Below are 12,613 nucleotides of genomic sequence, written 5' to 3'. Positions count from 1 at the left end.
ATTACACCTTCTTTGGTCAATCCATTTCTCCTCCTATGTGTTTCCATGCTGCCAAACTGCACCTATGCCCTTTTGCTAGGGCCAGCGTCTTTTCATGTTCAAAATGGTCATTATACTATTTCCTGTTTAAATTGCCTACTCACAAATTGTATTGATGCTCTCCATGTTCCCTGTTGATACAATTCTTGTTGTTATGCTCCCTGTAAATATTTCAGGTCCTTGGTATGATGAGCATTCATACTCTCTGTTCTACAAAACCCAATCTCTGTTCCTTTGACGCCTAAAACGTTTCCTTGGTTATGCTCATTGCTGGAATTGTTGCCATTGTGTCTGTAATAGCTTCTACAGCTACAGCTGCTGTCGGTCTTACTAAATCTGTTAATACTGCTGTATATGTGAATCACTTAGCAAAAAATGCTTCTATTGCTATGAGAACTCAAATGTCTATTGATGACAAATTAGAAGCTAAACTGAATGCCTTAGAGCAAACTGTAACCATACTAGGGGACAAGGTGTATAACTTACAAAATAAACTTTCACTTTACTGTCATGCTCATTATAAATATATATGTGTTACCAGCGGTCCTTACAATGATTCCCAGTGGCAGTGGCCACTTATTAAGGCCCATTTACAGGGCATCTGGTCTTATAACAATCTCTCTCTTGACATCTCACATTTGCAGCAAGAAATTTCGGCCATTGACCTTTCTTGGTCACAATTACCTGATGATGACTCTATTGCTAACAGTTTTGTTGATGCCATGTCCTCTTGGGTACAACAGTTTCATATCCCCTCCTTTTCATCACTGCTTGCCATTGCTGCTTGTCTTCTTGTATTGCTGATGTGCTTGCCATGTATCTTCCACCTCTTGTTCTCCACCCTCCGAGAAGTGCAATTAAAAGTGTTTGCCCTTCATTTGCAAAGTAAAAAAACTGGGAGATGGCAGTGTTCACACCAAGGGCTTGAGACAGTAGCGTGACTCGCCCCATCTTGGCTGCTGGACCTATCTGCTCTCTCTCCCCGCTCTGGAGGGCTGTCGAGTTGAGGGGAGAATGGCTAAGCCACTGAGGCAAAAAACAGAATGCAGAGTAAGGGCCTGCGGTTTATGAGGACATTGTGCTGGCTACTTTATATCCCCTTTAGTCTCTGTGTAAGCAATAGGCTTGCTGCAATTGAGATACCTGAGAGGGGCAAAAGACCCCTGCCCATATTTTCTCAGGAGCTGAGCCTTTGCTCTACCTCCTGATGGAAACATAGTTAACAAGCCACCTTAAGGGAACCATTGTTTGTTTGCACTGTGTATCTTTGAAAAACATATATTAACTCTTGAACTGCTTTGTAAGCTATTATCACAAGCCCCCTTGAAACTGTTTTGTGAGCTGTTATCACAGGCCCCTGATAACTATTTTTGCATGATTTCTGTTCCTTTTTCTGTCTGCCCCCTTTTTCTGCTGAGCTAAAGTAAATGCTGAGCTAAAGTAAATGTAACAAGAAAAAAGGTATAAAAGCTGTCACCCACAGAAATAAAGTTGCTGCTTGACTGCAAGTAGACCTCCAGACTCCACTTTCCTATATTCTTTCACTTCCACATGCTCTCTCCCTCAGGTTGAATGAGACATCTACGTTGGTGGTCTCGGGGACTCCCGCAGGTCGGTAGCCCCCTCGCAGATGTGCCGGACCCCAACAGGACACAGTAGCCAGCAGAGGTGGCCTGGGTACAGGCCAGGGCGAGCCCTCCAGGTTTCCTGTGGCTGAGAACGGCACTGCAGGGGCACTCCAGGTCTCCACATTGAGGGAGCGCGGAAAGGTCACTGCAGGCTTCTGGATGACCCAGGGACCATGTGCTGTGTGCATGAGGCTGGGGCTGAGCTCCAGGGGATGTCCTCACACCCACCGCGCTGACACCAGAAACAGCAAAACTCCCTCCTCCAAAGCGCCCCCAGCACCCACTGCTGGCAGAGCTCAGCCTCGCCCTCCCCGCTGCAAGGAGCGATTCAGGATCCCCTCCAGGACCTGCAGAACATGGCATGCTGGGGGCTCTGGAGCAGAGCAGTGTAGCTCAATAACCAAGGCTCAGATCCATGAGCACTGGGATCAGTACAAACCTGATCGTTTTTCTTTTCTTTTCTGAGATGGTCTGGCTCCATTACCCAGGCTGGAGTAAAGGTGGTACAATCACAACTCACTGCACCCTCCACCTCCCCAGCTCAGGCAATTCTCCCACCTCAGCCTCCTGCAGCTGGGATCACAGGTGTGTGCCACTGTGCCCGGCTAACTTTTGTATTTTAGTAGAGACAGGGTTTCACCATGGCCAGGATGGTCTCGATCTCCTGCCCTTGAGATCTGCCCACCTCGGCCTCCCAAAGTGCTTGAATTACAGGCGTGAGCCACTGCGCCTGTACTTTTTCTTTTTGAGACGGAGTTTCACTCTTGTTGCCCAGGCTGGAGTCCAATAGCGTGATCTCAGCTCACCACGAACTCCATCTCCTGGATTCAAGCGATTCTCCTGCCTCAGCCTCCCAAGTAGCTGGGATTAGAGGCACTCGACACCACACCCAGCTAATTTTTGTATTTTTAGTAGAGACGAGTTTCACCATGTTGGCCAGGCTGATCTCGAACTCCTAACCTCAGGTGATCTGCCCACTTCAGCCTCCCAAAGTCCTGGGATTACAGGTGGGAGCCACCACACCCAGTCATGTTTTATTTTTGACTGAGTCTTGCTATGCTGTCCTGGCTGGTCTCCAACTTCTATGCTTAAGCAATCCTCCTGCCTCCACCTCCCAACATGCTGGTATTATAGGAGTGAGCCACTGCACCCAGACGATTTTTCTATCATAATTGCATACCCAATTTTTTTTAAAGAGACGGGGTCTCCCTATGTTGCCCAGGCTGGAGTGTAGTGGCTATTCACAGGTGTGATCCCACTGCTGATCAGCACCGGAGTTTTGACCTGCTCCATTTCCGGCCTGGGCCAGTTCACACAGGGCCCCCTGTGTCCCAAGGCCATTCCTGGCAGTCCCGCCACAGCTGTGTCCTCAGGCCTGGTGTGGCATTTGCTGTCACAGGTTGCTCCCTAGAGTTTGTCCTCACCCCTCCAACCTGCCGCACCCCACCGTCTCATTCCCGCGAACACATTCGGCATAGTCCAGGAGGCTGGGGTCTGAGACGGCAGTGCCCAGCAACCCTGCCACGCAGGAGGTGCACAGCACATGCTCAACAATGGGCAGAGGGAATACCTGTCAGCTTCCACTGCGTAGGCACAGGCCCATGTCTCTGTCTCTGTTTCTGTGTGTGTGTCTGCGGGTGTCTCTGTGTCTGTGTGCGTCTTTCGAGGTGTGTGTGTGCCTGTGTGACTATGTTTCTGTATGTGGCTCTGTGCATGTGTTTCCATGTGTCTTTGTGTATCTCCGTGTGTGTGTGTGTGTGTGTATGCATCTGTGTGGGTCTCTGTGTTTGTGTGTATCTGTGTGTGTCTGTCTTCATGTGCATGCATGTGTGTCTGTGTCTGCCTCCACCTGTCTTTGTGTGTGCATGTGTGTGCATATATGTGTATGCATGCATGTGCACGTTAATGGGAGTATGAGCTTGACATGCTGTGCATGTGTGTGTACATGTGTGTCTGTGTGTGCATGCTCATTGGAGTATGGTTTTGGCTATGCTGTGTGCATGAGTGTGTATGTGTGTGTGCATGCTCATGGGAGTATGCGCTTGGCTGTACTGTGTGTACATGTGTGTGCAAGCATGTGTATGTGTGTGCCGGTATGTGCACTCATGGGAGTATGGGCTTGGGTGTGCTGTATATGCATATGTGTGCATGCGTGTGTGTGTGCACACTTGGGAGTATGGTTTGGCTGTGTGCAGTGTGTGTGCATGCATGTGTGTGTACACACTCATGGGAATATGGGCTTGGCTGTTCTGTGTATGCATGTGTGTGTGTGCACGCTCATGGGAGCATGGGCTGTGCTGTGGGTGCATTTGTGCGTGTGTGCACACTCATGGGAGCATGGGCTGTGCTGGTGCATGTGTGTGTATACCTGTGTCTGTGTGCACGCTCATGGGGTGTGTGGGCTTGGTGTGCTGTGTGCGTGAGTGTACACGTGTATCTGTTTGCACGCTCATGGGGTGTGTGGGCTTGGTGTGCTGTATGCATGTGTGTGTATACATGTGTCTGTGTGCATGCTCATGGGGTGAGTGTGGTCTGCACGCTCATGGGCTGAGTGTGGGCTTGGTGTGCTGTGTGCATGTGTATGTATACATGTGCCTGTGTGCACACTCATGGGGTGAGTGTGGACTTGGTGTGCTGTGTGCATGTGAGTGTACATGTGTGTCTGTGTGTGTATGCTCGGGTGTGTGGGCTTATTGTGCTGTGTGCATGTGAGTGTACATGTGTATCTGTGTGCACGCTCATGGGGTGAGTGTGGGCTTGGTGTGCTGTGTGCATGTGAGTGTACATGTGTGTCTGTGTGTGTATGCTCGGGTGTGTGGGCTTATTGTGCTGTGTGCATGTGTGTATACATGTGTCTGTGTGTGCAGGCTCATGGGGTGAGTGTGGGCTTGGCGTGCTGTGTGCATGTGTGTACACGTGCGTCTGTGTGCACACCCATGGGGTGAGGGTGGGCTTGGTGTGCTGCCTGTGGCTCTGAGTGCCTGTGGTTTTTCTTCTCAATGAGCCGGGCTGCCTGGAATGTTGAGTCACCAGAATGGCAGCCTACATCAGGTCCTCAGTGTGGGCATGGGGCCAACTGACCCCTCTCGCTCCACCCTGCCTCCGAGAGGAAGACAGTCCAGAGCACTGGTTTGCTGGGGGCTTGGCCAGGGCACAGCGATGCCAGGGGCTTTGTTTTGTCCTGGTCTGTCCTCTTTCCAGAGGGAAAAATGCCAGGCCAGGCTGGGAGCTAAGTCACATACTCTCAACTCTGGCCATGTCCCCGGCTAGCAAGGGCTCCACAGTCCCAGCCTAGGAAGGGGCAGGAGGGGCACAGGTCAGTGGCCACAGGAGGAGCAGGTGGTCTGGTCACTGCTGGTCCTGCTTTCTCCTGTGGCTGTTTCTTGCTGAGGACCTAACAGGCAGGAGCAGGTAAGAGGCCTGGGGGCCTCCACAGCCTTTTGCTCCTTGCCCAGGGCCCCAGGGAGGTCAGCTGCCCCCGTGGCGCTCTCAGACCACAGCCTCTGGTCTGCAGGTCGGTTGGCTGGAGCTGCTGCCCAGAGAGGGAAGGCTCTGCAGGGCGTGTGACGTGCCCTGCCCTGAGGCTGTTGTGTGCATCAGGTACCCCTCTGGGCCTGTAGCGGACCTGGCTCCCCTCCCAGGCCCTTCCAGACCCAAGGGCTGACTCTGTCCCCCACACCCGAACTGCTGTCTGTCATCCTCCCTCCACAGGGGAGAGAGAGAACAGGGAGTGTGACCGAGGGAGCCAGAGAGGGAGCCAGAGACGGCAGAGGCCAAGGTCCCAGGGTGTGTGATGGAGACAGACCCGCCGGCAGGCCGCCAGCACTAATATAAACCAGTTGGAAAAACAGGAGGAGAGGCCAGCAGAGGCTAGGTCTTGAGGCTGGCCAGGTGGGGCTTGTTTTTCCAGAATCAAAAGCCCAGGGAGGGAGCCAGGCTGTCCAGGCAAGTTCAACCCAGAAGCTGGTTTGGAAAGGGGCTCCGCCCACCTGGCCAGCCACGAGTCTGACAGGTTCTGGGGGCTGGGAGTGGGGGTCTTGTGTCCTAACAAGGTCCCGGTCCCAGCCCTGCCCGTAGCCGCCCCCCCCACCACACCCTCTCACTGGGGCAGCAGCAGGGTTCCTCCCCTTGCCCTGAGACCAAGACTGATCAGACTGGGTTTCCCACTGTCCGAGAACTTGGGGAGGACTTGGGGACCAGAGCGGGGCTCAGGGGTGAGTCCCCCACCCACCGGGGCTATAAGGAGCACTCACTCCAAGTGGGCGGGCTGAACTCTGGGCTGAATGTTTCTTGTGGTTGTTCAGAGTTTTTTTTTTTTCTTGAGGTTTGCTTAACTAGAAGGCGTGGGTTTGGTACACAGTGTGGCTCTGTCATTTTGCATTTGTTTATGTGACTTTGTGAGTTTTCCCAGAGTTTCAAATTTGTGCCTTCTGTGGTGGGATCCCACTCTCCCCTTCCTGCAGGAACCCCTAACCTGGGACCTGGTTTCAGGGACAGCAGGACAGCCCTGGGGGACAGGGCCAGCAGGGGAAAGGTATGCCACACTCAGGACCCCCAGGCCTCATAGTACTCAGGGCAACCCCCCCCTCAGCTGACTCTGCAGGTTGTAAAGGGGATGACTGGCCAGCAGTGTCCAGCATCCTGTCCCAAGAGAGTCCACTGTGGCCCCTGAGGAGATGGTAATAAGGTCATGCTGGCTAAGGGTTGGAGCCGGAAGGGAATCTGGTCTGAAGGAGGGTGCCAGGGCGTACAGTGGGTTGGGGGGGGTCCCTGCACCAGAGGACTTTCTGGGGCCTGGAGCAGGCAAGGGGAGGCCCCTGCCCTGAGGTGGCTCACATGGGGGGAAGCCAGAGGCAAAGCCAAGGGGACACCGGACAGTCCCAGCTCTGCGCAGTCCAGAAGGCTCCCAGATGTCAGACACGCCCATACAGCATCAGGGACCCACGCCCTCCGACTGTCTTGTCCCTCCAAGGGTGGGGTCAGTACCCCCTCCCCAGGCCTGACCAAAGAACGGCTGGGCCTCTGCTCCCACACTGCCCCTCCCCAATAGCACAGCAAGGATGGGGAGCTGAGGGGCCCGGGAGGAGCCAGAGGGGGCGGTCCTCAGGCAGCTGACCGGCCCAGGGTTCCGTGATGTCACCGCGGGTGCTAAGGAGGGGGAGGGGTCGAGCTGTTTTTCTGGAGACAGACTTAGAGCTGAGTGGGACCAAGCCTGGGGCTGGACGGGGGGCCATGGCGCTGCCACCCCGAATCCTGCTTTGGAAACTGGTGCTTCTGCACAGTGAGTGTGGGGCGCTGGGAGGCGGCTGGGGGGCAGCATCTGGGGCTGCACAAGTCCATTTCGACAAAACCGCCTGTTTGAGCTTGGGCCAGGAGGGGAGGGAAGGCCCCACGGGGAAGAGGACAGGTCTGGGGGCACTCGGGAGAGCGGATCTCGGAGGGTGTGACGTCTTTAGTCAGCCAGCCTCCCCTTGCTAGGGAGCGGAGCCCAGAGGGCCAAGAAGGGCCAGGCAGCCTTTCTGTCAGGGCCCCTCCTGCACCCCAGCTTGCTGGGGGTCTGCGCTTTTCCCAGTTGTAAGGAGTGGGTCAGGGATTGAGGGGAGCCAGAGAACTGTGGGGCCTGAAGGGTCTGTTCCAGCCCCCGCTCCCAGGCTCGGGCCGGCCTGCTGACCGGGCACATTCCTCTGGGAAGCTCCCAGGCTTCCAGCCACGTCTCTGGGGCAGTTTTCATGTAGGATCTATGGGACGGAGCAGCCACCAGTGTCGAGTCACAGGATGGAAACAGCTTTTATTACCCACGGGCCCCGGTGTACAGGGCCCGCTGGGAGACTAGGGCAAGCGGGAAGAGACAAGGACCCCAGCCCAGGGCTTTCCGCACACAAGTTTCCCTTGAGGAGCTTTTTTTTTTTTTGGAGTGTCTCTCGTCATGGAGGCTGGAGTGCAGTGGCTCGATCTCGACTCATTGCAACCTCCACCTCCCAGGTTCAAGCGATTCTCCTGCCTCAGCCTCCTGAGTAATTGGAACTATAAATGCTCACCATCACACCTGACTAATTTTTTATATTTTTAGTAGAGTCAGAGTTTCACCACGTTGGCCAGGCTGATCTAGAACTCCTGACCTCAGGTGATCCACTTGCCTCAGCCTCCCAAAGTGCTGGGATTACAGGGATGAGCCGCCATGCCTGGCCGGAGAGTTTTAACTGGTGGGTTTAAAGCAAGCAGCACGAGCCCGTGGGGACATACTGTGACTGTGTGGGGACTCTGTCGTGTGGCTGTGGAGCTCGGGGTCTTTCGGGACACAGGGTTTGGTCACCAGAGGATGGTTGTGTTGGGCGGGTGTCTAGGTGGGCCAGCTTGAGGAAGGGGGCCACGAACTGGAAACTGTCTCGGGTGGCAGCCCTGCTTCCAGTCGGAGGAAGTCCAGCCTAGATTCAGGATGGATGCTGAGGCAGCCTAAACCAGTGCCAATTCCCTGCAAGCAGGAACGTGGGCCTGTGGGGTGGTGGCTGGGGTCACCACCCACATTCACCCTTCAGCCTCTGCCCCTATGGGGCTGCTCTGAGCCTTGGGTATGGTGTGGGGTCTGAGGACCCTGGGGCCTGGGGCACACACTCCCCCGAGGAGCGTGGGGGACCCCACAGACCCAGCCTTGGTCCCAGCGTTGGTGCTCTGGATGACTGGGCTGCAGCCAGGCAGAGTGGTCCCAGGGACAAGCACACACCCCAGAACCAGCCGGCTTGGGGCCTGGCGCTGGGGCCCACACCGACGGCCTGGCTTCCCCACCCCACAAGGGTAGGTGGCATCCACAGCCCAGCAGGGTGACAGGGAGGGCTACCCGAGCTGTGTGAGAGGTGCCCTCCACGCACCTAAGTGGACCGCACAGCACCCACCTTGTCTGGGACCACAGGAGGGATTCCGGGGGTCAAGGGGGGACCCCAAGGCCGGGTGGGGCTGCGGTTGGCCTCTCCAGCTCACTCATCTCCTTCCAGGCTCTGCTGTTCTTCTGCACTCAGGTTAGTGACCCTGGCCACAGCTGCATGTCCCCAGTCTCCCTCAGCCCCTACCGTCTTGCCAGGCCTCTCCCGTGGGGTCATCAGGCCCCACCCCTCCCCACTGACTCCCCCATCTTCATCAGGACCCTCGGGGCCCACCCCTCCCCAACTAACCCCACTTCTCCACCAGCACCCTGGAGGCCCGCCCCTCCCCCACTGACTCCCCCATCTCCACCAGGGCCTTCGGGGCCCTCCGCAGCCGGCAGTTCTGTGGTGTCGGAGTCCGCAGTGAGCTGGCCGGCGGGCGCCCGGGCGGTGCTGCGCTGCCAGAGCCCGCGTATGGTGTGGACCCAGGACCGGCTGCACGACCGCCAGCGCGTGCTACACTGGGACCTGCGCGGTCCCGGGGACAGCCCCGCGCGCCGCCTGCTGGACTTGTACTCGGCGGGCGAGCAGCGCGTGTACGAGGCACGCGACCGCGGCCGCCTGCAGCTGTCCCCGGCGGCCTTCGACGACGGCAACTTCTCGCTGCTCATCCGCGGTACGGAGGCGGGGGCGGGGGCGAGGGCTGCGGGGCTAAGGGGCACCGCCGAGCTCACGCGCGGCTTTCTCCCGGGTGCGCAGCGGTGGAGAAGACGGACGCGGGGCTGTACACCTGCAACCTGCACCACCACTACTGCCACCTCTACCAGAGCCTGGCTGTTCGCCTGGAGGTCACGGACGGCCGTGAGTGCGCCCCCGCCTTCCCGCCCCCGCCCCTCGACCCCCGCCCCGGCCCGTGCGCCGCTGACCGCGCCCCCTTCGCAGCCCCAGCCACCCCTGTCTACTGGGAAGGCGAGAAGGAGGTGCTGGCGGTGGCGCGCGGCGCGCCCGCGCTGCTGACCTGCGTGAACCGCGAGCACGTGTGGACCGAGCGGCACGTGGAGGAGGCGCAGCAGGTGGTACATTGGGACCGGCAGCCGCCCGGGGTCCCGCACGACCGCGCCGACCGCCTGCTGGACCTGTACGCGTCGGGCGAGCGCCGCGCCTACGGGCCGCCCTTCCTGCGCGACCGCGTGGCCGTGGGCGCGGACGCCTTTGAGCGCGGCGACTTCTCGCTGCGCATCGAGCCGCTGGAGCCCGCCGACGAGGGCACCTACTCCTGCCACCTGCACCACCACTACTGCGGCCTGCACGAGCGCCGCGTCTTTCACCTGACCGTAGCCGAACCCGACGCGGGGCCGCCCCCCCGGAGCTCGCCTGGCAACGGCTCCAGCCACAGCGGCGGCCCTGGTCCAGGTGAAGGAGGCCGCCCGGGGACCCGGGAAGGCGGGAGCCCACGCCCCCGGGGCTGCTCTGCCCCTGCCGTCCCTCGCCTGAGGCCTGTGGAGCCCAGCGGGGGTGGCCTTGGTGGGGCGCAGGTCGCGCTGGGGCCTGACGCCGCCCCCTCTCGCCCCCGCAGACCCTACGCGGGGGCGCGGCCATAGCGTCATCAATGTCATCGTCCCCGAGGGCCGGGCCCACTTCTTCCAGCAGCTGGGCTACGTGTTGGCCACGCTGCTGCTATTCATCCTGCTGCTGGTCACCGTCCTCCTGGCCGCCCGCAGGCGCCGCGGAGGTGAGGCTGCCTCGCAGAGCCAGCAGCTCCAGGAGACTCAGGGGGGCGGGGGGCGGCCCTCTGGAATGGCGGACTTGTGGAGAGGGCGGCACTGCCCCTGATATGTCTCCTTCCCAGGCTACGAATACTCGGACCAGAAATCGGGAAAGTCAAAGGGGTGAGTGGCCCCCTCCCGACCCTCCTAGGGACCAGCCTCCCCCTGACCGCCCCGCCCCGCCCCGCAACCAGCTGTAACCTCCTCCCACCCTCGCTTTCCAGGAAGGACATGAACTTGGGAGAGTTCGCTGTGGCTGCTGGGGACCAGATGCTTTACAGGAGTGAGGACATCCAGCTAGGTGAGGGGTGCTGGGACACCAAGGCACAGGTGCGGCTCTTAGGCCTGGGCTGGGAAGTGCATCCTGGGAGAGGACCTCAGCCTGCTCTCCTCCCACAGATTACAAAAACAACATCCTGAAAGAGAGAGCGGAGCTGACCCACAGCCCCCCACCCGCCAAGAACGTTGACCTAGACAAAGGTGGGGGGGGTCACCTCAGCCCATCTCAGAGCCTGCCCTTCCCCCCACTCCACCTCACCCGGGATCCCCGGGGGCCCTGCCACCTCCGGCTCAGAAGCTGGGGAGTGCTGCTGGGGGTCTGGGTGCCTCCCACTGGGATGAGGTGGAGAGCAGACACCGACCCCTGGTACCCTTGGCTTCCAGGGTTTCGGAAGGAGTATTGCAAATAGGGCGGCCCTGAGCTCCTGGCTGGACCAGCAGCTGTGCCTCTCCTGTCTGTGCCCCTCAGGGCGTCTCCTGATGTCCTGGGCTCGCCCCCTTCTAGCGGCTGGTCCCGCTTTCCTGGAACTTGGCCTGGGCATGTGCAGAGGTCGCCCCCACACCCCTCTTCCAAGGGTTTGGTGGCCGAATAGCCCCCGCCCCTTCAGCCTTTGCTCACTGGTGGCCCTGCCCACCCCTGGCACAACAAAGATCCCCCTGATGCCCATCAAGCCCTCAGACCCTCCTGGCTTCTGCCCACTGGGGGGCTGAAGACATTCCCAGAAGACTCTTGTCAGAGCCTGGCAGCCTGGAAGCTGTGGTCAGCCTCAGGGAAGGAGTCCCCACTCCTCCCGGGATGCTGCCTGACGCCCAGGGCTCCCAAGGGCTCCTCTGCCTGTGCCATGCACAAGTCCAGGCACCATCTGTTCTGCCCAGGGACCTGGTGACTGGCCCCGCTGTGCTGCTTTGGGCCACCTGGGGCTGCACCCCCTGCCTTTTCTCTGCTTCCACCCTACCCTAGCCTTGCTCTCAGCCACCTGACAGTCACTGGGCTCCCTGTGACTTCTGACTTGACACTCCTCCCTCGGCCCCTGCCTGGGCTGGAGTCTGGAGCTGGGGCCATATTTGGCTTCTGTACTGGCTGAAGACAGGGGAGGGGGTGAAGGTGGTTTGGGGTGGCTGGTGTTGCCACTCTCAGCACCCCATGTTTGCACCTGCTGGTGGAGCTCCCACTATCACAATAAAGTCCACATCTGATTTTTAGACTTGGCCCGGGTATGCCTCTGAAATCCTCCCCGCCCCCCACATGCCTTCCTCTCTCCAGCTGAAGCCCCTGCCATGGCGCAAAAGGTCTGGGTCTGGGTCCTCTGGGAGCCAGTGTCCTGGGAAGGGGACATTTGGGCTAGTTCTGTGTGGCGTGCCTCTGGTCATGAAGGAGTTGAGATCCTCTTGAGGGTGGACCTGGACGTGGGGAGGGGGCGTGCATGGTGGTGGCTGTGAGAACCCAGGGGAGCAGCTCTCTGAGACACACCAGTGGGATGTACTGGGAGTGGGAGTAGCAGGATGCGGGTCAGACACTTGTAAAGGGGGCCAGAACAAGGAGGCTCCCGCAGAGGCAGCCGGAACAGCAGGGCAGCTCCAAAAGAGTCCTGGCCAGGCCAGCTCGGACCCGGCCCTAGAATTCTTTCCCGCTCAGTTATAGGCTGGTCTGACCCAGAATCTCAGCACAAGTTCAGAGGGGGAGGTGGGGGCAGGAGGGCCCCGCGGCCCGGGGTCCTGGCAGCACAGACCAGCGACAAAGGGCTGCTTCTTGAGGCCGGCGTCACCACCCAACCCCATCCTCCAGTCCTCCCAGGACAGTGGGGATGGAAAAGGGTAAGGTGGCCCATGAGGACCCCACAGCAGCACAGGTGGGGAGGGAGGCTGATCTGGGGAGGTGTGGCTTGAAGATACACCTTCCTCCCAGCCCGGTGACCTCTGGCCCCACCAGTGCCCACAACGTCACTGGACAAGGTCCTTCCTGGCAGGGCCCTAGCTGGACCACGTCTGCCAGCACCGGAACTGGCCTCAGGCCTCTGGCTTCCAGCCTCTTTATTAACTTGTC

At 58.9% G+C, this 12,613-nt stretch overlaps 1 protein-coding gene across 2 annotated transcripts; it reads left to right on the top strand.

Moving 5' to 3' along the window:
* Window positions 1-6,847: 6,847 nt before the first annotated feature.
* MXRA8 (matrix remodeling associated 8) lies at window positions 6,848-11,772 on the top strand. 2 transcript variants are annotated; one of them, XM_035307299.3, is made up of 10 exons: window positions 6,848-6,948; window positions 8,657-8,680; window positions 8,898-9,200; window positions 9,284-9,385; window positions 9,467-9,937; window positions 10,101-10,256; window positions 10,374-10,413; window positions 10,515-10,591; window positions 10,690-10,770; window positions 10,954-11,772. In XM_035307299.3, exons 1-10 carry the CDS (start codon window positions 6,900-6,902, stop codon window positions 10,977-10,979), a joined length of 1,329 nt encoding a protein of 442 aa, XP_035163190.2. In that variant the 5' UTR covers window positions 6,848-6,899; the 3' UTR covers window positions 10,980-11,772. The 2 variants fall into 2 exon arrangements, with proteins under 2 accessions (XP_035163190.2, XP_054092797.1); XM_054236822.2 differs by lacking the exon at window positions 8,657-8,680.
* Window positions 11,773-12,613: the final 841 nt, after the last annotated feature.

This window comes from Callithrix jacchus, chromosome 7 (assembly GCF_049354715.1).
Source record: "Callithrix jacchus isolate 240 chromosome 7, calJac240_pri, whole genome shotgun sequence".
In the NCBI taxonomy this organism is placed as follows: Eukaryota; Metazoa; Chordata; class Mammalia; order Primates; family Cebidae; genus Callithrix; species Callithrix jacchus.
This window is presented reverse-complemented; position numbering and strand designations above follow the sequence as displayed.